This window comes from Phyllobates terribilis, unplaced genomic scaffold (genome assembly GCF_046119375.1).
Source record: "Phyllobates terribilis strain yellow unplaced genomic scaffold, ASM4611937v1 Scaffold_4__5_contigs__length_816908805, whole genome shotgun sequence".
Lineage (NCBI taxonomy): Eukaryota > Metazoa > Chordata > Amphibia > Anura > Dendrobatidae > Phyllobates > Phyllobates terribilis.
This window is the reverse complement of record NW_027362764.1, coordinates 49572699-49600454: the sequence shown is the minus strand read 5'-3', so window position 1 is coordinate 49600454 and position 27756 is coordinate 49572699. Positions and strand designations below refer to the sequence as shown.

At 38.7% G+C, this 27756-nt stretch overlaps 1 protein-coding gene and 1 long non-coding RNA gene across 3 annotated transcripts in view; one reads left to right on the top strand and one right to left on the bottom strand.

Moving 5' to 3' along the window:
• The first annotated feature begins 9811 nt into the window (after positions 1-9811).
• LOC141264908 (uncharacterized) overlaps positions 9812-27756 on the top strand; it is a 76144-nt gene continuing 58199 nt past the window's right edge. Inside the window, exons 1-3 of one of the 2 annotated variants that reach the window (XR_012320023.1) lie at positions 9812-9972; positions 11855-12264; positions 24515-24766. This is a non-coding gene — a long non-coding RNA (uncharacterized lncRNA). Of the gene's footprint in view, positions 9973-11854; positions 12265-24239; positions 24767-27756 lie in introns of those variants that run through there. The other variant, XR_012320022.1, reaches the window with a different exon arrangement.
• On the bottom strand, positions 14331-20620 carry DLX6 (distal-less homeobox 6). The gene is made up of 3 exons (XM_073676473.1): positions 19936-20620; positions 16940-17136; positions 14331-15614 (listed from the first exon to the last, which is right to left on the bottom strand). The coding sequence occupies exons 1-3, from the start codon at positions 20285-20287 to the stop codon at positions 15363-15365; spliced, it is 801 nt and encodes a 266-aa protein (XP_073532574.1). The 5' UTR covers positions 20288-20620; the 3' UTR covers positions 14331-15362.

Sequence of the window (27756 nt, the reverse complement as noted above, 5' to 3'; positions counted from 1 at the left end):
GACACGGTTGTTCGTTGGGAAATAGACAGGCTTTTTTCAGATTGTAGAATATGTGGGGGTGATGGTGGAAATTGATGGAAAACTGGGAATTGTATGAATTGCATCTGCATGATCAGATCGGCTTTGATCTCTGGGGCAGGTGACAGGTGAGGTTTGTAGAACAGGATCTCTGTTACCTGCAGTTATAAAATTTGGACTCCTGCTGAGTTGTGGCTGAATGTAATATGGAAGGGGCAGCACAACTTGCAGGTTTACAGAACAGGGACTTAGTAGAGGATTTAGTAGAGAGATAAGGCCTTGCAGAAAAGTTGGCGGGCTTGCAGAAGAGTCGGAGTATAGGCAAAAGATTTGGGGGCTTGCAGAAGAGTCAAAGGGTGGGGAGTAGAAAAAGGGGGTCATGCAGATCTTATGGGAGGTGAGGAACATGTTTACCAGTAGACTAGGATCTTTGTATAAGGGGCAACCCAAACAGTGAAGTTTGTCATATAATGCAGAACCAGTATGGGATACAGAATAAAAAATAAAAGGACATGTCTAGTTTCAGGGGAAAGTATTTTCCATTAAGGCAGATGATACCTAATGTAACTGATGGGATGACCTGTAATATCCACAAGAGCAAGGTATATGCTGCAATGGGGAGAGGAACATGTAAGTGGTGGAGGGTTAACATATCAGGTCATCAATGAAAGCTGTAGTGGGGGCAGGAGAGCTGGGGGCTTATTATACATGCAGAGCAGCAGCTCACTTAAGACTTCAGTAAGGACATGATGTAAAAAGAAGGACGTGTATGTAGAATAGGATCTTAATATAGGAGGCAGCAGGGAAAGACGACATGTATGTAACACATAAGAACATGCCATGTCTGTACAACAGGATCTCGGTATAGGTTGTAGTAGGGACAGAGGAAGTGCATGTAAAATGTGGACCTGTCATACCTGCTGTATAGGACTTTTACTTGGGATGCAGAGCAGGATCTCAGTATAGTGAGGGCATAGGACATGTATGTTATGGGGGCATGTCATGTGTGTAGAGCAGGATCTCAGTATAGTGAGGGCATAGGACATGTATGTTATGGGGGCATGTCATGTGTGTAGAGCAGGATCTCAGTATAAAGAAGACATAGGACATGTATGTTATAAGGGCATGTCCTGTCTGCAGAGCAGGATCTAAGTATAGTGAGGACATAAAACATGTATGTTATAGGCGCATGTCCTGTCTGCAGAGCAGGGTCTCATTATAGTGAGGACATAAAACATATATGTTACAGTATGCTACAGGGACATGTCATGTGTGCAGAGCAGGATCTCAGTGTAGTGGGGACATATGACATGTATGTTACTGGGGCATGTCATGTCTGCAGATAGGATCTCATTGTAGTGGGGACATAGGACATGTATGTTACAGGGGGCATGTCATGTCTGCAGAGCAGGATCGGCTGCAGCAGACACAACCTGATGAGACATGCTGTGCAGCCTCAGGCGCAGTTACCTGTCTCCGTTTTTTTTATTTTATCTTGAGTTTTGTCTGCCTCCCCCTCCCTGACTGTCTGCTTCTTTGTTATTGCTGCCAGTTTTTCTTCTTCAAGCTCAATAACATTCACGACTGGAGCCTCAGCTTTGTCTGAACCTTTAACTGTTGTTCTTAACGTGTGAAACTCACTTGATGCAAGTATATATGTATCTGTGCAGGATATACAGTCCTGCGGAGCGCATCTTATATACTCGGTGACATGCGTTACATTGTATCAAGTCATGGAACGTTGGGGATCGCTGCAGTGACGTCATCCCCGCTGTGAGCCATAAAAAGTTTCCTTTTTTTACTTATTGATTGGATGTTGGTCAAATGGGCCCTAATGGGAATTCTGTAGCAGGGACCCCTTCAACTACCATGTGCTGATTATGATACTGGGGTTTTTATGCTTGGCAGAAAGGGTAAGGCACCCAGACATAGGGGATTGCTACCTCTGCAGCCACTAGAGTTACCATCCTGCAAAGAGGCATACACCAACAGATATTTCCCAAATTAGGAATAATTTTCCTTTTTTAAATTGAAAGAGATACAATTGCAAGTGAGCACATTTTTATTGGTAGAAACAATTATATATATATATATACATATATATATACAACCATAGACCAAAAGATTGTTAAATTATTCAGATCACTAAATGGATTTTTGGCAATATTAAGAGGACAAATTGTTCTAAGATAAAGAAAAAGCCCATTACTCATATTAACCCGTTCATGACCATGCAATTTTCAATTTTTTTGCTCCCCTTCTTCCCAGAGCCATAACTTTTTTTATTTTTCTGTCAATATGGCCATGTGAGGGCTTTTTTTTGAGTTGTACTTTTGAATGACACCATTAATTTTATCATATAGTGTACTGGAAAATGGGAAAAAATCCAAAGTGCGGTGAAATTGGAAAAAAAAGTACAATTCCGCAAAAGGTTTTTTTAGTTTTTTTTTATTTACCATGTATACTAAATGCTAAAACTGACCTGCGATTATGATTCTCCAGGTCATTACGAGTTTGCAGATACCAAACATGTATAGGTTCTTTTTTATTTAAGTGGTGAAAAAAAATCCAAAGATTGTAAGAAAAAAAAGGTGCCATTTTCCGAAACCTGTAGCATCTTCATTTTTAGGGATCTCGGGCTGATTGATGATTAATTTTTTGCCCGCCGAGCTGATGTTTTTATTAATAACATTTTGAGGTAGATACAATGTTTTGATCGCCTGTTATTGCATTTTATTGTAATGTTGTGAAGACCAAAAAAACGTAATTCTTCCATTTTCATTTTTTTTCTTGTTACGCCGTTTACCGATCAGATTAATTATTTTTATCTTTTGATAGATCGGGCATTTCTGAATGCAGCGATACCAAATATGTGTATTTTTTTTTTTATTATTGTGTTATTTTGAATGGGACAAAATGGGGGTGATTTGAACTGTTATATTTTTTTAAACCTTTTTTTTTTTCTACTTTTTACTTGGTCCACAGGAGAATTGAAGCTACGATCATCCGATCGCTTGTGCTACACATAAGAGGGCTTCAGCCCTGCTATGTGTAGCAGAAATCATCATCTCCTATGAACACCAGCCACTGGCTGGCATTCATAGGAGGTCTCCAATGACAAGCATGGGGTCTTCTGCAGACCCCCAGCTGTCATGACAATCCATCGGCGCCCCATGATCACCCCATGAGCCTTGTGTGGCGCTTCCGCCGGGTGCGAGTTAAATGCTGCTGTCAGAGATTGACAGCAGCATTTAACATGTTAACAGCCACTGGTGGATCATGATTCCACTCGTGGCTGTTAGAAGCACATGACATGAACAGGGCCCATTCTATTTTTGTGCCCTCAAAGGTAAATTATATTATTAATACTACTACTACTAATAATAATAATTAATTTAAAAAGTTTTGTAATGGATTTTCTGATGACTCGTTGGCACAGAAACACTTTTAGTTCTGGTCAATGGAAATAACTAGAATGTATGGATTAGTTCCCTCAACTTCTAAAAAGAAGTAGACCACATGGGAATAATGGATCTAAAGGCCTCCATATACATTAGACAAAGGTGGGATGACAAAATTGGCCCATAATGAACGTTCATCAGATATTGTTTGAAATGAGCAATTATCCATTTCGCCAATGGAGACAATTATTGTTCGTAATAGTCAAAATCAGCCATTTAGGATAACTTTTAACTCATGTGAAAGAAGTTTTTGGTGACTTCAGGGCAGGGCCATAACTACATTAGGTGCAGGTGTTGCAATCGCACCAGGGCCCTGGAGCCTAAGGGGCCCAAAAAGTCTCTTTGGTCTATATGAAACAACCAATATCATTAAAGACTTGAAATAATTGGAGCTTTTGCATTGAGACCCATGAGTCATGCCGCTGCTCCTGTGTGAGCATGGATTTTTTTTGCTGTTTGCTTACACAGGGGCCTCTTCTGTCTTTATCCGCTCCTGCACTGAGGTGTGCAGGACCCATTTGTAACAGATCTGAATGGTGGCCAATAGACCCAATTTGTTATGGTTTTTCTCATGGTGCTTTCGAGGTTTTTGTTTTTTCTTTACATCAAAAATAGCTCTGAATCAGGGGTGGACATTTAGCCCATGCATCTGCATATTGACCTAGAGGTGAGGGGTCCCTGTACAACTACTTTTTTTTAGAAGTAAAAGATTGTTATACCGCGGCCTCAACTAGGCAGCATATGGTCTTTGGATGTTACGTATTTGTACCAAGTTCTGAAGTCATCTCCTATCCATAGGAATGGGGGGAAACTTCCTGTTGCCTGGTGGTCCAACCACAGGGCCCTCCAGCGATATTAAAAAGGGGCTCTGAAGATCCTTATCTGGATGGAGTGGAGGTGGAGCATGCACATCTTGGCCCATCCATTCTCTATGGGACCACTGGAGATGTTTCCAGCAAGTGGGGGGGAGGGGCAATATTTATTTTTATTTATTATACTCACTTATATAGCGCCATTAATTCCACAGCCCTTTACAGACATTATAATCACTGTAGATAGATGGTAGATAATAGATAGATAATAGATTATAGATAGATAATAGATAGATAATAGATTATAGATAGATAGATAGATTATAGATAGATAGATAGATAGATAGATAGATAATAGATTATAGATAGATAGATAGATGGATAGATAGATAGATAGATAATAGATAGATGACTCTTGACCTCATATATTTGCATTCTATTTCTTTTTTTCCGCGTGCGCTATAAGCAGCACTAACCAGAGAAAAGCTAAAGGAAGATGTGTTCACACCATGCGGCTCCACATACAGAATAGAATGTGTTTGCTTCCATGGAAACACAGAAATGTTATTACTAATAATGTACAAATTAAAGTAACAGTATCTTTACATATAGAACTGAAGGAAAGAGCAGAACACAGAACATTAACATGAAAATATTATTAATTTCAGGATAGTAGTTAGATAGATAGATAGATAGATAGATAGATAGATAGATAGATAGATAGATAATAGATAGATAATAGATAGATAGATAGATAATAGATAGATGATAGATAATAGATAGATAGATAGATGTTCATCTTTAGTAGCTATCAGTCTGTATATATATATATTTATATATACTTTCATATGCAGTGTAAGGATGAATTATGTGTGAATGAATATATAAGGTAATTTTGTTTATGTACAGTATGTAGCTAAAATTATAGATAAATTGATTCATTGATAGATAGATAGTGAATAGATAGATAATAGATAAATAGATAGATAATAGATAGATAGATAATAGATAGATAATAGATAGATAGATATAGATAGATAATAGATAGATAATAGATAGGTTGAATATCAGAAGATGATGTCATCCCTGCAGTATTTGGGTTAGTACCTGCTCTCACCCCTAGTACTGATCTCCCCCTGCAGCTGGTTATGGCCTATTCCTGGCACATTCCTGTATACACATATATATTCCAGAACATAGTGTTGGGGGGGGGGGGGGGAGCTGGGGTCATAATTGGGGATCACACATGTGGTTTTGGTTATGTAGGTCGTTTGGAAGCTGCCAGACAATATTGTACAGTTATAGGTCACACAAGGGAGATGACTGCACTAATAAGAACACCAGGAGGACGCTCAGGTTTGGGGCTTCACTTCTTGTTCCTCCTTTGGAAGGGTCATGAGACCAAAGAGACACATGAATTGTAGATAGATTGTATTTTATGGAGCTGTGGGATCTGGGCAGGAGAGCTGTGAACACAGGGTAGATTTATTATTAGTGATTGTTTTGATATTTGTCCACAAATGGGTTTTGGACATGGAGATCTGCAGACATAATGGCAATATAAACATTGGACCCCATGTTTGTCTTTAATCTATCTATCTATCTATCTATCTATCTATCTATTTATCTAACTAACTATATATCTATCAGTCTGTCTGACAGAAAGTGTTGGCACCCTTTAAATTGTTCCAGAAAATGAAGTGTTTCTCACAGAAAATTATTGCAATTTCACACGTTTTGTTATACACATGTTTATTTCCTTTGTGTGTATTTTAACAACACAAAAAAAAAAGAGAAAAAAAGGCATATTGGACATCATTTCATATAAAACCCTAAAAATGGGCTGGACAAAATTGTTAGCACCTTTCCAAAATTGTGGGTAAACAACTTTGTTTCAAGCATGTGAGGCTTGTTTAAACTTACCTGTGGCAAGTAACAGGTGTGGGCAATATGCAAATCACACCAGAAACAAGATAAAAAGGGGAGAAGTTGACTCAATCTTTGCATTGTGTGTCTGTGTGTGCCATACTAAGCATGGAGAACAGAAAGAGGAGAAGAGAACTGTCTGAGGACTTGAGAACCAAAATTGTTGAAAAATATTAACAATATCAAGGTTACAAGTCCATCACCAGAGATCTTGATGTTACTTTGTCCACGGAGCACAACATAATCAAGAAGTTTACAACCCATGGCACTGTAGCTAATCTCCGTGAAGGTGGACGGCAGAGAAAAATTTATGAAAGGTTACAGCGCAGGATAGTCTGGATGGTGGATAAGCAGCCCCAATCAAGTTCCAAAGAAATTCAAGCTGTCCTGCAGACTCAGGGTGCTTTAGTGTCAATGCGATCTATCTGTTAACATTTAAATGAAATTAAACTCTATGCCAGGAGACCCCGGAGGACCCCACTGCTGATACAGAGACATAAAACTAGACTGCAGTTTGTCAAAATGTACTTGAGTAAGCCAAAATCCTTCTGGGAAAGTGTCTTGTGAACAGATGAGATCAAGATAGAGCTTTTTGGTAAAGAATATCATTCTACTGTTTACCCAAAAACAGAATGAGGCCTACAAAGAGCACAGTACCTACAGTCAAATATGGTGGAGATTCTAAGATGTTTTGGGGTTGTTTTGCTGCCTCTGGTATTGGATGCCTTGACTGTGTGCAAGGCATCATGAAATCTTAAGGTTACCAAAGGATTTTGGGTGGCAATGTTGTGCCCAATGTCATTAAGCTGGGTTTACGTCCTAGGTCATGGGTCTTCCAGCAGGACAATAACTCCAAACATACTTGAAGAAGCCCCCAGAAATGGATGGAAACAAAGCGTTAGACAGTTCTAAAATGGCAGCAATGAGTCCAGATCTAAATCCCATTGATCACCTGTGGAGAGATCTTATAATTACTGTTGGGAGAAGTCGCCTTCACATATGAGAGACCTGGAGCAGTTTGCAAAAGAAGAGCGGCCCAAAATTCCAGCTGAGAGGTGCAAGAAGCTTCTTGATGGTTATAGGAAGTAACTGATTGCAGTTATTTATTCCAAAGGGTGTGCAACCAAATATTAAGTTGAGGGCGCCAATAATTTTGCCCGGACCATTTTGGGGGTTTTGTATTAAATTATGTCCAATTTGCCTTTTTTTCAGTTTTTTTTCTGTGTTGTTCCAATACACACAAAGGAAATAAACAAGTGTATAATAAAATATGTGGAATTGCAAGAATATTCTGGGAGAAATATTTAATTTTCTGGAACAATTTCAAGGATGTCGACACTTTCGGCCATGACTGTATATATATATATATATATATATATATATGTATGTATGAATGTATGGCTGTTTTAGTTAAGTGTATTTATGTTATATGTGTGTGCGTGTGTATATAGGTATTAGTTTTGTCTGTATGTGTGAACATGATAGGCAATAGGTATGCCTATTTTATATATGCAGTAGGTTTCTGTAAATTCAGGTGCATATATATCTATATCTATATATCTGTAAATGTACCTCTATGTATGGGGTGTGTGTATGGTTATATACTTTAGTTCTAGATGTTGGATCATACCCTCATTACAATCCACTGTTCTCTCTGTCACTTGACACTGAGTCACCCTGTTAATGATTCCTGATGTGGAAGCAGAAGCTGCACAAATCAGAGGCCTGGGTGGCATGGAGATGTATGTGAGTGCTTCTATCAGATGCCTCTATCACATCTCCCATCATCTTCTCCATGGAGTTGCACCATTACTCCTCACACAGATATATCACGCTGCCTGCTCTCATCTTATACGCGATCGTAATGCAGTGAGTTGACTTGCAAGGTTGTGGTGCACAAAGAGTTAAGTTTTCCAACCATCCCATCAGCAGAAATGCAATAAATGTAATTGGTGCGTTTAGTGTATGTGTAAACAGGAGCCGATAAGAGGAATCAGTGATATTAGTGTCTGCGCCAAATTAATTAGCTAAAATCTCCCTTGATAATCACTGATTGTATCTGGATCTGCAACTGGACTGACTGGTAATCCCCAGGCCTGGAAGAGCAATGTGAACAGAGCACAATTCATTACACAAGTCAGAATTACTCCAGCAAATGGGCATTGAGAGGGGAAAGAGGGGAGAGAAAGAGGGGATATCACCAATATCCTGCTCAGTAATGACACAAGACAAACAACAATGTGAAAAAAGACAGGAAATCAGAGACCTGAGATGGATGGATATATGATAGATAAATAGATAGATAGATAGATAGACATTAGACAGATATATATATATATATTAGATAGATAGATAGATGTTAGATAGATAGATGTTAGATAGATAGATATTAGATAGATAATAGATAGATGATAGATAGATAATAGATAGATAATAGATAGATGATAGATAGATAATAGGTAGATAATAGATAGATGATAGATAGATAATAGATAGATGATAGATAGATAATAGATAGATGATAGATAGATAATAGATAGATAATAGATAGATAGATAATAGATAGATAATAGATAGATGATAGACAGATAGATAAATATTAGATAGATAGACATTAGAGAGATAGATAGATAGATAGATAATAGTTGGATAGATAGATAGATAATAGATAGATAGATAACAGATAGATGATAGACAGATAGATAAATATTAGATCGATAGACATTAGAGAGATGATAGATAGATAATAGATAGATGATAGACAGATAGATATTAGATAGATGATATATAATATATAGATAAATAGGATAGATAGTTACAAATATACTTGAGAGAGATATGCATTTATAAAAAATAGATACATAGCTTCATAAATAGATCGAACATTAAGACTTGCACATGTAGTATATATAGAATGCTGCTGCTTCACTTTGTTTTTTTTTGTTTTTTTTTCCAGAATAAATAGATTGTTATGAGATATATAGATATTATGTTCTTTCTATCTAGATCTCATAACCTCTGTCCTTTCCTCTTTTCTTCCTCTCTATCTTTCTCTGTCTCTCTTCCCATCTAGTTCTTTCTTTCACCCTCCTCCTTTTTTTGTCTTTATTTCTCTCCATTTATTTCTTTGCTCTCTCTCATTCTGCCTCTAGCCTCCCTCTTCCTTCTGTTTCTGTTTTCTCTCCTTTTCTCTCTCTTCTCTCTTTTTCCTTCTCTCCCTGTACTTGTGTACTTCTGCATATTGATCGTTCTCTTTTGTCCTTGATCTTTCTCCTTCTCAGTCCACAATCCACTTTTACTCCCTAAACTATTCCACATTGAGTGCCCAGTGTAAAATGACAATTGTCCATTTCCCTCTCAGACCCAGGCTGGCAGTGCAGTAAATAATGGTTGAATTAGCCCTAGTGGCCAGTGTGAGCTGCAGCACAGTGTAATAATTATATTGCAGGGCTGGATTAGGATGCTATTATCATAATCTGGACGTTTACAATTATCTGTAATTTGCAAAGATGCACCAGGTCTTGATTACAGCAGTTATTTTTTTTTATCAAGCTAACCATCACTAAACAGTGACAGTAATAACAGCTAATTTTGCTGGCAATATAAGAGGTGCTGGGGTGTGCAAACAATTTCACACCTGGATGTGCTCATTCAACCAAGAATCCACAGATAGCTGCTGCTTCTCCTGCCTCACATACTCTGCACAGCTCTGCAGCCTGCAGGACCTGGGACTGGGGCAGGACTTCCAGGACCGGGTAAGTCTTCTACTTTATTCCATCTGCTCTGTCCTTGGCCTGGTGCTGTCAGCGCTATTGTCTGCTGGGAGCCATAGGAAGAGCACTGCGCCAGATCCCTGCACCAGAGATGCCCCTGTCTCCTGTGACAGAAGCCCCCTGGTAGAATGTTCTGTGGGATTTATTCTATATGTCTTTACTGCCTGAGATGGGCGTCACATTGTCAGGGTCACTAGTAAGACACAATGACATGCGAGGAGCTTGAAATAATGTAGAAGATATCTATCATCTATCTATCTATCTATCTATCTATCTATCTATCTATCTATCTATCTATCTATTATCTATCATCTATCTATCTATCTATTATCTATCTATCTATCTATCTATCTATCTATCTATCTATCATGTATCCATCATCTATCTATCTATTATCTATCTATCTATCTATCATATATCTATCATCTATCTATTATCTATATATTATCTATCTGTCATGTATCTATCATATATCTATTATCTATCATCTATTAACTATCTATCTATTATCTATCATCTATCTATCATGTATCTATCTATCTATCTGTCATGTATCTATCATCTATCTATCTATTATCGATCTATTATCTATCATGCATCTATCTATCTATTATCTATCTGTCTATCATCTATCCTAATATATATATATATAAATATCTATATATCTAGCATCTATCTATTGATCTGTCTGTCGTATATATATGTATATTCTATTTATCATCTATTATCTATCTATCTATCTATCTATTATCTATCTATCTAATCTATCCTTCTCGATCTATCTATCTATCTATTATCTATCTATCTAATCTATCCTTCTCGATCTATCTATCTATCCATATGTCCCAGATGTATCTATTTATATCTCTGTATACATATTGTCATATATTTGTAGATATTTGTGATGATAAATTGGCAGAGCCAAGTGTGATACAAATTGAACAGAGATTAAGAAAAAAATGGAAGAGACCATCTGAAATTACATTTAAAAGGGAAGTGGTATTTTAGGAAGGTGATTACTACAAGGAAGATTGCCCAAATATATATGGTAGAACAGAAAGGAAATCCGGGCGTTAACTAGGTTGATCAGTGCTGATCTTTTGGAAAGGTTACACTATTTTATTATAGACATGATTTCATCTAATCTATCTATCTATCTATCTATCTATCTATCTATCTATCTATCTATTATCTATCTATCTATTATCTATCTATCTATCTATCTATCTATCTATCTATCTATCTATCTACCTATCTATCTGGTTATCTATCTATCAATCTAAGACAACAATTACGTTTATCTGCCAGTGTAGGAGCTGCCTATAGGTGACGCTGTCTCATGAATTAGACTGTCACAGTGTCATACTAAATGTATCAGCTTCCACAGCCTCACCTAATATTCATAGTTAATCTGGAAGTCTAATAAATGTATTGCTACAACAGATGAGAATTTAGATATTTTATCGTGTATAAGTGGAAAAAAACTTGTTCGTTTATTGTAGATAGATAGATATTAGATAGATAGATAATAGATGGAGAGGGAAAGAGAGAGAGAGAGAACCAATATCCAACTCTTTATGCAATGCATTTATGACCGATTTTACATTGATCTCGTCGCACTGACCAGGCGCAGGGCATTGTGTGAACAATTTTGGGATGGGGGTTCATGCAGTTTTCCCATATAAACTGAATTCTCCATCCATTGTGTCCCAGCAGCTGCAGCCCTGAATCCTCTTCTCCATTCTATTATAATTTGCCTTAATTCTCAATTTTAGGTGCCCCCATCTCTGCAATTTGTATATGAATAACAGAATAATTTCCATCTTTTGTTTCCCTTTTTTCCTGTTCCTGTATCTAAATAAAGATGGCTTTTTAGTATTAAAAGTGGGAGAAAATTACAGGTAATTATCTTTGACGGTAAAAACGCTGTAATCAGCAGGCTACATGAAAAATTACTCTAATTATGGCTGCATTTAAGAGAATGGAGAGAAAAAAAAATCCCTGTTCTTGTGGATAAAACGTTAAATTGTCCCCAATGTGTGTTTCACACTGGATGGGGATTGCAGCTGGAGGCTTTGTTCAGCCATGATCCTGGGGAGATGGAGACCCAGAGATGCACAGTGGGAAGGGGGGAAAGAAAAGCCACCACTTTACTATAATGTAACAATACAAGACCTAGAAAATGACAAGACTGATCGGTTCTGCGCCATTCTGGAGACTGGGACTTACAACAACAGCACCACACTCACATACAATACAGCCCCCTGTATATGGGTAAGTAATCTTTCCTTTGTGCTTAATTATAGTGACTGTCCTTTTCTTGCACTGCTGCATGTAGCTGTCATTATATCGAACTCTCTATTGACTCTTGATAAATGGCTCGGTGGTTTCAAGGTTCACAATTTGAAGGATGCCCAGGTCTGCGCCATTAATTCTCCCAGCATGTGGCTCCTGGCTAGAATGACGAAACTGCTTTTATTGACAATGCAGTTTTCATTTCTAGGGAGAGAAAGATGAGAAAAAGCAGGTTTCTACTATAGAGTTACTCACTACAAATACCAGCATAGGGTGCAATAGTGTGCGCTACATTGCGCATGATTGTGCGCAATTTCTGTCATCGATGCACATGAAGGTTATGTGAACAGTCGATATGCATTTTGGCAGACTGCAGAACACAAAGCAACTTACACCTATAGTAAAGGTCACATAGTACTAATGGAAGCAAATAGTGCAATGTTTGATGAATTGCGCATGAGTGAGTGCAACTCTTGTCACCCCACCCCCCACTTTGATATTGGAGAATCCTCCTAGTCCAATCACTCGTTGTGTATTTCTAATCTACTTATAGTAGAGAATAACCCTCATTATTGATCTCAATAGATACTGCAGTATATAAAAATAAAACACACTGCACCAATGGGAGAATCACTTTCTACAATGTAATGATTGATGTTCGAAAAATTGCTCCAAACTGGATAAATTGCGCATGAGTGCGCTCTACCGCAGCCCAATGAATGCTCAACTTGTATTTTTCGTTATTTCAAAGAACTACTACAACCAGCAATTCTTATGAAAGTAGAATTAAGCAGGCAAGATGTTGCACTTATAAGACTACATTTATACACTGTATCAATTGTTGACTCAAATTGCTCCAAACTGGATGAATTGCGCATGAGTGTGCGCTATTCCAGTCTCAACTAGTTCTCTAATGCACTGCACATTATATCAATGAACGTCAAGAACCAGCAATACTAAAAAGAGATAGATGGAGGAAGCAACTTACTGCACCTATGAGAAAAATACGTTTCAATAACGTCCCAATGATTAAGTGTAAAATTGATGAAAGCTGGATAAATTGGGCACGAAATGCACTCTACTCCAGCCCAACTAATGCTCGCTTGCATATTACATTATTTCAAATAACAACTACAACCAGCAATTCTAAAGAAAGTAAGATTAAGCAGCCAACATACTGCACCTATAAGAATACATTTCTGTATTGTATCAATGCTTGAGTCTATAATTGCTCCAAACTGGATAAATTGCGCATGAGTGCAGCTATTCCAGTCCAAAACTAGTTCTCACATGCATTGCACATTATTTCAATGAACAGCAACAACCAAATAGAGATAGATGGAGCAAGCAACATACTACACCTATAAGAAAAATACATTTCTATTACGTACCAAGGATAAAGTGAAAATTTGATCAAAACTGGACAGATTCCGCATGAGTGCGCTCCTCCAGCCCGTCTAAAGCTCACTTGCATTTTACATTATTTAAAAGAACTACTACAACCAGAAATTCTAAAGAAAGTAAAATGAAGCAGGTAACATATTGCACCTATAAGAATACCTTTCCATATTGTACCAATGGTAAAGTGTAAAATTGCTCAAAACCGGATAAATTGCACAAGAAGTGCACAGTATTGCATCCCAACTAATGCCTACTTGCATCTTAGATTATTTAAAAGAACTACTACAACCAGCAATTCTAAACAAAGTAAAATGAAGCAGGTAACATACTGCACCTTTCTAAATTGTATCAATTAGTTGAGTGTAAAACTGCTCAAAACTGGATAAATTGCGCATGTTTGCACACTACTCCAGCTCAACTAATGGTAACGTGCATCTTACATTATTTCTGTGAACAACCACTAGCAAATATCCATAGGTATAGATGAGGTAACTTACCTCACCTGGAAAAGATGAATTTGATATTGTGTACCAATGATTGGGTGCAAAATTGCTCCAAACTGGATAATTTGCGCATGATTGCACGCTATTCCTGTGCTCTCTAGTGTTACTACTGCATGGTACATTCTGTTCAAGAACAACAATGACCAGCAAACCTGCACCTGATCTGCTCACTACAATTATATAAGGACTCAGTGCTGAGGGGGTCTCTATTTACACAAATTGTTATAGTAGACCCTCTCCAGAATTATCCAGAATTGTATACATACCCAAAGAGAGAGAATATAGAGCAACCTGCACCTATCATATAAACTGCTAATGTGCTACGTGTACCAGCATATGGTTTACATTTTTATGGTGCAGAATTGCCCATTTTGTGCATGTGCGACATTTATGCGCAAATGTTACTGTCTCTCTCTCTCTCTCTCTCTCTCTCTCTCTCTCTCTCTCTCTCTCTCTCTCTCTCTCTCTATACATGTATATATAAGAAGAGAAACTCATACATCTCATTTGTGCTGGACTGCGCCAATATAACCTCAGTTTTGGGTGCGCATCCCTGCGCCTTTTCCCTTAGTCAATAATGCAGCAGATAAGAGACTCACACAAATTCAGGAATTCAGGAATGGATGTTGTTGTTTCTTTTTTTTTTTTTTTTGTTCTCCATTTATGAAAGACAATGACATATAAAGTATATACAACTAAAATTCAACAATATATACATACATTTCATCATTATAAATGTCCCTGTAATTAACGAAGAAGTCCTGTCACTAGGCCTAGAACCTGCGCCATTCACAGTCTACGTAGAAAACAGTGGTTTGTCGCCTGCTCTTCACAAAAGACGCACCGTGAAATGTCTCTGCTGTCTGGCCCACTCATCCCAATGCTGAGGAGGTTTGCTGGAGTGTGCTGGCTGCTTGTGCAATGCGGCCCTGTCCTTTCATTCCTAGGAATATTTTACATCCTTTTAAGTCCTGGGGAATTTTTCCCAAAATAATTGGAGGACATGTGGACTCCAGGATGAAGGTCTTCAAGTCATGTGTGTTTTGAGGTTTCTTATAAGTGGACTTTCCTCCTACAAGGTCTCCCAGTTCCTCTCATTTGGCAAAACAAGAAAAAAAAAAACGGGGAATTTCATCCACAATAGTTTATCCATATGTCGCAAGGTTGGAAATTTCACATCATCTGCGACCTCTGCATTGTGTCTTGGTGTGGGGAGGAATACCAGTGAGAATACCCAGGCATGTAGCTGTTTGTGGGCATGTTCACACCTTTTGCAGAGCCTGAAACGTCCCAGACAGGGGGAATAGCTGGAGACCTGGGGGAGAGGGCAGCTGAAACGGGAATGGGGTCACTTTCAAGGGGGTTGCCACCTTGTTTCAGCAGCTTCTTGTACTTTGAACGCTTATTCTGGAACCAGATCTTTACCTGAAACCACAAAAATGATCTTGTGTTAGAAAATAAATAGTGGAGATATAACCAGGCATAACTGTCTGGTGTATCACTGCAGGATATAATAATAATAATAATAATAATAAAAAATTTTTTTAATGATATATTCTCCCCACAATGACAATTTAAGTTTGACTAGGTATTATAACACGATTTGTATTAATATTAGTATATTCTACTATTATAACAATATAAATGTTGTAATATTTGGCTCATAAAAAAATATATAAAAGGGAAAAATAATAGAATAAATATAGGCATTTTACTGTATGGGATTGATAGTCCTAAGTCCATATATTAGTAATATCAAAATTAATAATTGTCTATTACCTATCTAGTTTAAATTTAACTATTTCCATTATCTATCTAACTATCTATTCCATATTTATCAACTATCATCAATCTCCATCATATTTACCTTCTATAAATCAATCTAATGAATGAAAGGTGCACACACTTCGACCGAAATGTTGCCACAATGGGCCCTTAAATAAGCACTTTTTCCCACTCATTTTTGGTGTGCTGCCCCCAGTTGATTTTCTTGTTTGGATGGTTTGATAGTTGCCAGGAAGGCTTTGCACCCCTATAGTCTTGGTGCTGCTCTATTTCCTATATATTATATATCTATTCACCTATCTATCTATCTATCTATCTATCTATCTATCTATCTATTATCTATCTATCTATCGATCTATCTATCTATCTATCTATCTATCATCTATCTATCTATTATCTATCATCTATCTTTTTATCTATTTTATATGTGTATATTGTAGGATAAAACAAGAACATGACATAACTATTCCTATGAAGTCATCTGGATTAATTATGTTAACTCTGGATGCACAAAAGACACAGTTGATAGTCTGAACTCTGCTACATCTTTGGTGCCTTTTGTAACAATGTGTCATATAAGGTAGAATATAGCTGCAGATTATTCCCTGTCTGTCAGGAATGAGAAGGTTAACAGTATATGATATTGTAAAGTGTACATTAGCATCCTCTCATTTGTAGTCCACATTGTTTTTTTTTTTTTGTGGCAGCTCATTGTGCAAATGTTTTTGTTATGATCAAAGCTCTTTGCAAATGATTGGTCTACACAATCCAAAATCTGATTTACAGCAAAGGAGCTGTCTGCAGAGATCTAGTGTACAGCATCTATCTATCTATCTATCTATCTATCTATCTATCTATCTATCTATCTATCTATCTATCATCTATCTATCAATCCATTGTCTTTTCCCTTCAACCTGCACCCCAAAAATTAGGCTTATGATAAAGATGAAGACGGTTATTATTACCTGTGTCTGTGTTAGGCCTAAGGAAGCAGCCAGCTCTGCCCTCTCTGGAAGTGCCAGGTATTGTGTTTGCTGGAATCGATGATTTAGAGCCTGAAGCTGAAGACTGGAGTATATTGTCCGAGGTTTCCTTATTTTTTTCCCTTTGCCATTAAACCTGATTTCCCCATTTTCAATGACTGTTGTTTTCTGTTGATCAACTATATGATAAATAATAATATGGATATTATATTAATAGGTTATAGTGTAAAATAATATCATTTTGATTACTGTGATTATATAAAATAATTATCAGTGCATGACAGTAACAACTACAACAATAGACGTTATGTTCAAATTGATGATAATAATAATAATAATAAAAATATATTTCATACATTTGAAAAAATGTACGATATTCATACATAATAGAATTTTGGATTAATACAACTTATAATAGTATTAATAACAACATAGCACTAATGTACAACATACACAAGAAATGCTCCAACGATTACCACTACTACTGATTTATAGGGGATGTAATCACTCTGATACACTGTATTATGATAACATTAAGATAATACAAGACAATGCAATAAAAGTAATATATATATATATATATATATATATATATATATACATACATAGTACATACATGTGCATGTATATATATGTATATTTGTGTATATATATATATATATATATCTCAAAAAGAGAATTACAATATAATAATATTAAATACTAATAAATTATTAACAATTATAATTGACAATGCAATACGACACATACTCATCATCATGATAATCAGATCTAATATAAATCAGGATCAGCACTGGTAACACAAAAATAACAGGAATACATAGAAAAACCCAAAGCAGATAAGGATCAGTGACTTGAGATATCCTGTTGGGTGTCATTTATGCAGTAGAACCACAAGTACCAGCACACAAGACCCTCCCACGCCCCTGTTGTCGGCTCCCTCTATATCTTGGCACTTTTATTTTTTTTGGTTTGCCTTATATCAGATTCTCTTAAATCTGTGCAGCCAACAAGGTTTTTACACGGCTAATTGACTTTATGTCACCAATTTACTGCCCACAGAGGGGGAACAATTGATGATTTCACTTGGATCTTTTCAGTCATATAACTTAAAATCAAATCATCAGTTGACAAAATGGAGGTGCCAGGCCCGAGAATCACGAATATATATATATATATATATATATATATATATATATATACATATATACATACACACACATACACAAAAAAAGAAACAGCACATCCAAAATGGTGAAAAAGTAAGTATCATCTGTTCACCAACACCAGCTACGGTTCAGCTCTCTCTATGGAGCCTTTCTCAAACAGTGCAACAAATTCCTGGATTATATATATATATATATATATATATATATATATATATATATATATATATATATTAGAAAAGTCAGACATGTGCATGATATGGTGTAAAGGGAGGATAAATAGTTTAATTGATATAATACATACTAACATAATACATAGCATAATTAATAAAATACATACTCATGTAGTACATAGAGGAACAGTGAAAAATGAAGAAAATAATAAAAAATATAGTATATATATTATAACATAAATGTAAATGATAAGGAGTGCATTTAAACATAAGATAAAAAAAAAGAAATTGAGCCTATGAGTGCTTCTTATACTGTATATATTTTAATGCAGCGTTTTAAAGTAGCAGGCATATTTTTTAATGTATTTATCTATTGCATATCTATCTATCTATCTATCTATATATCTCTGTTATCTATATATCTCTATTATCTATCTATTTATATTATTCATATATCTCTATTATCTATCTATTATCTATCTAATAGTTAATATGTAGATATATGTAAATAGATAGATAATAGATAGACAGGTAATAGATAATTACACCTGGATATATCTATGTATTCGGTAGCGCACAGGTGTGACTGGCGGCCAGTCTTTCCTCTTAGTTTATGTAATGCTGCGGATGTCAGATCGCCAGTGGCGATAAATAACAGCAGTACATTATAAATGACATTACAGCACTGCACACAATGCAGGAGAGGCCCTTTCTCCTCCTAGATTCAGGGATGAGCCATAAATCATCTTCCTACATTGTCACTTTTATTTTCTGTAAATCTGAAGGCAAATATCCTGCGCGGCGCTAAATACCGCCGGTCAGAAAATACGCAGAAAATACGCAGATCAGTGTAGATCAGCCAGTTCTTAATTCCTAATCATTGATACAAATGAAATCATAAATATTTACAATAAGCAAAAGCATAAATAAAAGCTGCAGAGGAAATCACCGCATCCAGGGAATATCTGCACAGGAGATGTAATAACACAGAGAATATTCAGAGACAAGAAGGAAAGACAATGGAAGGAGCTCTGTGTGTGCAATGGAAATCTACCATATGATGTGTGTATATATATAGTATATATGTGCCAGCTATGAGTTGTGCCAAGCATTTTTATTTAGTGAGCAATTTTGCCCGGGTATTAAAAGGGCATGGTGCATGGTACAGAGGCACAATAATGATACATTCTGCCAAGAGGTGCATGGCATGGAGGGATATGAATGAGGCATTGAGGTAGCGTTCATGGCATGGAGGGATGTGAACGATGCATGGTGCATGGTGGCACACGATCCTTGGCACAGTTGTTTTTTGATGTTGCATTGCGCCATGTGTCAGGGGTGGCATTGTGCATGACATAGTGGGTTTTGATGTTGCATAGATGGGGTGTATTGTGCATGGCATAGCTGTTTTTTTATGTTGCATAGATGGGGTGTATTGTGCATGGCATAGCTGTTTTTTTATGTTGCATAGATGGGGTGTATTGTGCATGGCATAGCTGTTTTTTATGTTGCATAGATGGGGTGCATTGTGCATGGCACATCTGTGTTTTTTTTTATGTTGCATTGCGCCAGGTGGCAGGGTGCATTGTGCATGGCATGCAGGGTGGATGAGCAGGAGGGGGTTGGGTTTTGGCCTCACCTGGTTCCTCGGTGCGGGTCTGGGTGGCGGTGCTGCTGGAGCTGCTGCTGTTGTAGGACTGCAGGTAGGGGCTGTGCTGGCTCATGTAGGGGTAGGCTGCTGCTGCTGCTGCCAGGGAGCGGTTGTACTGAGAGTTGCTGCCCGGGTAGGACGAGCTGTCGTGCTGGTGGTGATGGTGGTGGTGATGTGGGTGGGAGCCGGAGTGCAGACAGTGCAGGGGGTAATGACTGGCAGCCATGCCCGGGGAGCTCTGCTGTGAGTGGGAGCTCTGCTGCTGACCAAACTCCATAAAGGCAGACTTGGATGAGTCCTGAGCTTCCAAGCCTTCAGCCATCGTAGTCATGGTCATCATCAAACTTTGTGATTGAAGGCAACCTACCCCCTCCCACCCCTGAGAGGCCACCTACCCTATACTTAGTGCAATCCCCCTTCCTGCTGCACTGACAGCCAGGCCTGCAGGATGGATGGAGGGATGGGAGGATGGAGGGTGCAGTAGTCGTGCAGCAGCTTCTCCCCTTGTTGTTGTTGTTGGTGATGATGATGATGATAATGATGATGATGTTATCCCCCCTTAATTCCCATTGTTTGGGTTGTGCAGTGGGTGCACAGATTTAAGGTGGATTCTGTTAAAGTTCAGCTTCTGCTTTTAGACTTAGACAAGTAGAATGGTTTGTCTCCAAAGGGCAGCGCCTCCCGATTGGTCAGTCAACCCCCGACGTCACAATCCCTCTGCTCCTACTGGCTTTTTTTTTGTGCCTGAGCATGAGCCTGAGCCCACCTTTCTGAGACTCAGCTCTCCTTACACATCCTGCAGGAGGGCTGCACAGTGCACAGCACCGAGTCACACACAGGCAGGGAGCATACACAGTGCACAGCACCGAGTCACACACACAGGCAGGGAGCATACACAGTGCACAGCACCGAGTCACACACAGGCAGGGAGCATACACAGTGCACAGCACCGAGTCACACACAGGCAGGGAGCATACACAGTGCACAGCACCGAGTCACACACAGGCAGGGAGCATGCACAGTGCACAGCACCGAGTCACACACACAGGCTGGGAGCATACACAGTGCACAGCACCGAGTCACACACAGGCAGGGAGCATACACAGTGCACAGCACCGAGTCACACACAGGCTGGGAGCATACACAGTGCACAGCACCGAGTCACACACACAGGCAGGGAGCATACACAGTGCACAGCACCGAGTCACACACAGGCAGGGAGCATACACAGTGCACAGCACCGAGTCACACACAGGCAGGGAGCATACACAGTGCACAGCACCGAGTCACACACACAGGCTGGGAGCATGCACAGTGCACAGCACCGAGTCACACACACAGACTGGGAGCATACACAGTGCACAGCACCGAGACACACACAGACTGGGAGCATGCACAGTGCACAGCACCGAGTCACACACACAGACTGGGAGCATGCACAGTGCACAGCACCGAGTCACACACACAGACTGGGAGCATGCACAGTGCACAGCACCGAGTCACACACACAGGCAGGGAGCATACACAGTGTACAGCACCGAGTCACACACACAGACTGGGAGCATACACAGTGCACAGCACCGAGTCACACACACAGACTGGGAGCATGCACAGTGCACAGCACCGAGTCACACACACAGGCAGGGTGCATACACAGTGTACAGCACCGAGTCACACACACAGGCTGGGAGCATACACAGTGCACAGCACCGAGTCACACACACAGGCTGGGAGCATACACAGTGCACAGCACCGAGTCATACACAGGCAGGGAGCATACACAGTGCACAGCACCGAGTCACACACAGGCTGGGAGCATACACAGTGCACAGCACCGAGTCACACACACAGGCTGGGAGCATACACAGTGCACAGCACCGAGTCACACACAGGCAGGGAGCATACACAGTGTACAGCACCGAGTCACACACAGGCTGGGAGCATACACAGTGTACAGCACCGAGTCACACACAGGCTGGGAGCATACACAGTGCACAGCACCGAGTCACACACAGGCTGGGAGCATACACAGTGTACAGCACCGTGTCACACACAGGCTGGGAGCATACACATTGTACAGCACCGAGTCACACACACAGGCTGGGAGCATACACAGTGTACAGCACCGAGTCACACACAGGCAGGGAGCATACACAGTGTACAGCACCGAGTCACACACAGGCTGGGAGCATACACATTGTACAGCACCGAGTCACACACAGGCTGGGAGCATACACAGTGTACAGCACCGAGTCACACACAGGCAGGGAGCATACACAGTGTACAGCACCGAGTCACACACAGGCTGGGAGCATACACAGTGCACAGCACCGAGTCACACACAGGCTGGGAGCATACACAGTGTACAGCACCGAGTCACACACACAGGCTGGGAGCATACACAGTGCACAGCACCGAGTCACACACAGGCTGGGAGCATACACAGTGCACAGCACCGAGTCACACACACAGGCTGGGAGCATACATAGTGTACAGCACCGAGTTATGTACAGGGGGAGCATACATACTGTACAGCACTGAGTAATATACAGGGGGCATACATAGTGTACAGCACCGAGTCACCCACACAGGCTGTGAGCATACACACTGTACAGCACCGAGTCACATACAGTGGAGCATACATACTGTATAGCACCGAGTCACATACAGTGGAGCATACATACTGTATAGCACCGAGTCACATACAGGGGAGCATACATAATGTACAGCACCGAGTCACATACAGGGGAGCATACATAATGTACAGCACCGGGTCACATACAGGGGAGCATACATAATGTACAGCACCGAGTCACATACAGGGGAGCATACATAATGTACAGCACCGAGTCACAGACACAGGCTGGGAGCATACATAATGTACAGCACCGAGTCACATACAGGGGAGCATACATAATGTACAGCACCGAGTCACATACAGGGGAGCATACATAATGTACAGCACCGAGACATATACTGGGGGAGCATATATATTGTACAGCACCGAGTCACATACAGGGGGGCATACATAATGTACAGCACCGAGTCACACACAGGCTGCAGCCTCTTCCTATGTAGGGGCTGGGAAACATATACTTATTGCATTTTGCAGGGGAAATTGTACAACACTGAGTCACATTCACACAGACTGCAGCCTCTATATATATAGGAGGAGGGGGCACATACTTATTAGTGGACAGCGATGAGCCACATACAGAGGTTTTTATAAACGCTGACTGCTCCCTCTTCCTATACCATGATGGGGGGCACATATATACTGCAGTCTACATCAGGTGGCACATATATACTGCAGCATACCTACATTATCACAGTACTGCAGTATCACCTACATACAGAGGAGAGAATTAGGGGTGAGATGTACAAAGCAAAGCACTATATTTCATATTGGGGTGGGGGTGGGTGCCATATCTATCTATCTATCTATCTATCTATCTATCTATCTATCTATCTATCTATCTATCTATCTATCTATTATCATCATCATCATCATCATTATAATTAACCCTTTGTCTACAGCTTCCCTGATTCATTTTTCAAATTCTCTGCTGCATTTACCCAGGAGCATCGTACAATACAGCTGAGAATTAACCCATTGTTTTCCAACTTTGGTAATTTTTTAACCATGTTCCTCTTTCTTTGCAATTTTGCCTGCATGCATTGGGTGTAAAGGATTCTGCGCCTTTTCGTCCGATATGCTCCTGTTTGATAATAATTTACATCACTCCTAGGCCAATGCGGCAGGTTATTAATGCATCTGCTAACCCTCTATTATTTATATTTAAGTACCCCTTGTCTTTTCCACAATTGCACGCCTTCTCTTATTAACAAATGATCATCAGACGTTTATAGTTAATTTTAAATCCCTTTGCAAATGTATTCACCCCCCCCGTGCATTATTTTGGTGCATTTAATAGCTTGGATCAGATATTGATCTGGATCATAGGGTAGAAAGCCCAGGATGGAGGGGGCAGTGATCTCTCCGTTAAAGTGACAGTTCTGCACTCAGGAGCTGCACTCCACTTGCAAAAATTTCATCAAATCTATGCAAATTGAACATGTGGTTAGTGGTTTTGGCAGATCCTGATTACTGTAAAAAGGGAAAGCAGATCCTGAATCCTCCATGAAGGTCTCTGGGCCTTGTAATTCCAACACATTGTATGTTATTGTCAACATTGTTAATGATAAAAATAGAATTTGTCGCACAGGTATGTTATTTTTATGGGGAGGGGGGTGGTAATGGCGCAATTAGAGCTGTAATCAGCAATACAGAGAGATCTGCCGTGATTAACTGCGCTGCTTTCTTCACATGGCTGCTAGAAAATTGAGAACAATTTGCTGCGTGTAATGATTATGGACTGGGTTTATTTTGGGAGGTGGAATAAAAAGTGGATATAGCATAAATTATCCTCTAATTATACACCAGTGTCGCCTCAATTATCCTCTTATCACAAGCCTTGTCTCACTGCTGCAGTTTGTTTCACTTTTTTTTTTATATAAAGAGAGAACTCCATACCTTATTATTATTAATCCATTTATTATTTGCAAGAGGATTTATAGGGAACATCCAGCTGCTTAGTTCTCTTTCTGCTCCAAAGATGGACTGAACAAAGACAGCAACAAACTTCCAGCACCAGCAGCAGCACCAGCACCAGCAGCAGCAACACCAACTGCACCAGTAGTACCAGCAACACCAGCTATAGCACCAGCAGTACCAGCAGCACTCTACTCTATGGGATCTGTTTGATGTATATTTAAATAATTTCATCCTGGTTTTGTCTGTTGGATCATGTATAGAAAGGTAGGCACTTGTGTTCACATACTGTTTATCTGCATAGATCTATCTATCTATCTATCTATCTATCTATTATCTATCTATCTATCTATTATCTATCATCTATCTATTATTTATCTAGCATCTATTTATTATCTATCTACCTATCTGTGTGTCTAATCTATCTATCTATCTATCTATCTATCTATCTATCTATCTATCTATCTATCTATCTATCTGTCTGTCTATCTATCTAGGTCTTATATCAGTTTTATATCTACCTGCAAAAATCAATACATTAACTATTAAATAAATAGGTGACAGAAGTATCTAAAGAGAAATATGATGTATACATATATAGTATATAAAGAGACTGATCATGTAAATAAAACCTTGATTGTTGCATTGTATGTGAATATAAATATGTGTTGCAAATTTGGAGCTGATGAAGTTGCAAGAATTTAGATAAAGAAAGGGGAATCTTATGTGACATAGAGGCAATAAATCACAAAATGTAATGCAAGTGTACAGACTAATTAGATAGATAGATAGATAGTAGATAGATAGATAGATAGATAGATAGATAGATAGACAGATAGATAGATAGATAATAGATAGATAGATAGATGTGAAATAGATGGCCAGGCAGAAAAAAAAAGATGTGTAATACATAAATAGAGACTGATCACTTAGAAACATAGATAAATAGATGACTAACGAGAAAGAAAGAGATGCAAAATGAGATAGACAAATAGATGGATGGTAGATAGATGATAGATAGATAATAGATAGATAGAGATAGAGAGATGGATAGATAGATAGATAATAGATAGATGATAGATAGATGATAGATAGATAATAGATAGATGATAGATAGATAATAGATAGATGATAGATAGATAAAATTAGAAATATCAGTGCAGCACTAGCAAAAAGGAAAAAGGTGTGCAAATCCCAAAATATCAGGAAAAAACAGATTCATAGATGAAATCAGGTCTGTAAAAAAATTGTGTGACCTCTCCAACGGATCAACACTGATCACCCTATTTCAAACCCAGATTTCCTTTCTGTTCTACCGTATAATATGTTTTGGACATCTTCCTCGGAATAATCACCTTCCTAAAAGACCTGTTCCCTTTTAAATGTAATTTCAGGTGGTCTCCGTGCTTTTTTTTTTTTTATTATTTCTGTTCAATCTGTTGGTGAGTTGTTCTACCGATTTATAATCAGAAATATCTACAAATGTATAACGATGTGTATACAGAGATATACATAGATACATCTGGGACATATGGATAGATAGATAGATAGGTAATAGATAGATCATAGATAGATAGATAGTATATCTAAAATATACTACTAATTGACTATGAAGAAAGATAAGAGCTAGATAATAGATTAGAATGAATACAAAGAGAAAAATGTATGAAGAAAGAAAGAAAAAATATGAATATGGTACAGATAGGCACATAAACAGATGCTGTCCTCTAGATGTGGAGAGACATTTTATTTTCGTTGTTCGTTTTATCTTCTCTTCGCTATTTCCTGTTATCAGACATATTAAAGATGAACTATCTTTCTTCCTATTATTGATAAATCACTATTTTCTCCTCTGTTGTACGTCGGTGTTGGTTGGGTTTATATGATACATGGGAGCTCTGTATACTATATATGAAGGAATTCGTTACAATGTGAAATCTTTGGGTTACATACTTCTATATACAACTCTGTCGCCGGATAAGAGCACACATAACAGATAATGAAGCTGCATCGCAGGCTGTGTCCAGGTCAGGTCACAGGATCCTCTGTCAGGCTCAGGCTCCATTTACCCTGCAGGGTTTTCCTTAAATTTGCATTTGCATCAGTTATCCCTACAGGTGTAAATATCTACATATCATCAATGCTAAGAAAGCGATTTATCACAAGGAGAGAGAACCTAGTATAATACAAGCAGCTCTAATATTACAGGGGTCATCATGCTTCTAACTTGTCAGGCAGGATATGTGAATATTATAGAGATACATTGTATATACAGGTGAGTATCGATATGTACACAGCATAGGAAGGTGTGAAGTATCTCTAGGTATCATCTATATCGCAGCTATAGTCAGCTATCTCAGCTATACTCAGCTAATAGCTCTATATCTTCATTTGTTTACTATAGTATAAACAGATGTTATATTAAAAGGAATACATTATCTCTCTCTTTCTTTCTATCTTTCCACCTCTATGTATTTATCCCATATTTATCTATCAAAACATCTACATATCCATCTTTATACTTCTGTAATGTGTTAGATTCCGTTAGCTCTCTTGATATATATATATATATATAAATATATATATAGTTATTTAATACAAACATAAATGTAGAATAATAAAAACAGTGTATAAATTACTTAAATTATATATATATATATATATATATATATATATACATCTGTTATACGATAAAATAGTAGTGAACTAGATGTTATTACATACATATCTATTATCATCTATTTTATCATCCACCTATCTATCTAATTCATCTATCATCTCCGTTTATTTATTTCCGTATCTCTATCCTGATTTCTTATGATGCACAAAGGATAAAGTTGCATAGCAGTCCATCTCTGCTACATGTGCACATTGCAGCGGTAATGAGGGTGATGCGCTCTCAGTGCTGATTGGCTGCAGTTAATGACTCTTGACTGAATGAAGAGCAGTTTTGTTGTAAATATTTATTGTTTGTCTCTTTGTCTGTGTTTTGTCTTCTTAAGATCTCCCAGAGGTGCAGGGACCACACCTAGACCCCTCTACACCCCAGATACCTGCCTGGGATTATGGAAAGTCCTGTGCCCGTGGGCTCTTTGGTGGCTGCAGAATGGAGCACAGGGCTGGTGGCTGCATCCTACGGCCGGGAGGTTTAGTGCCCCCCACCTCATTCTCTTCCCTCCCGGGGTAATTACTGCTCATCCCCGGGAGCTGAGGGGTGACGATGAATAGGACCCATTGTCCAGGGCTTGTCTGGTGTT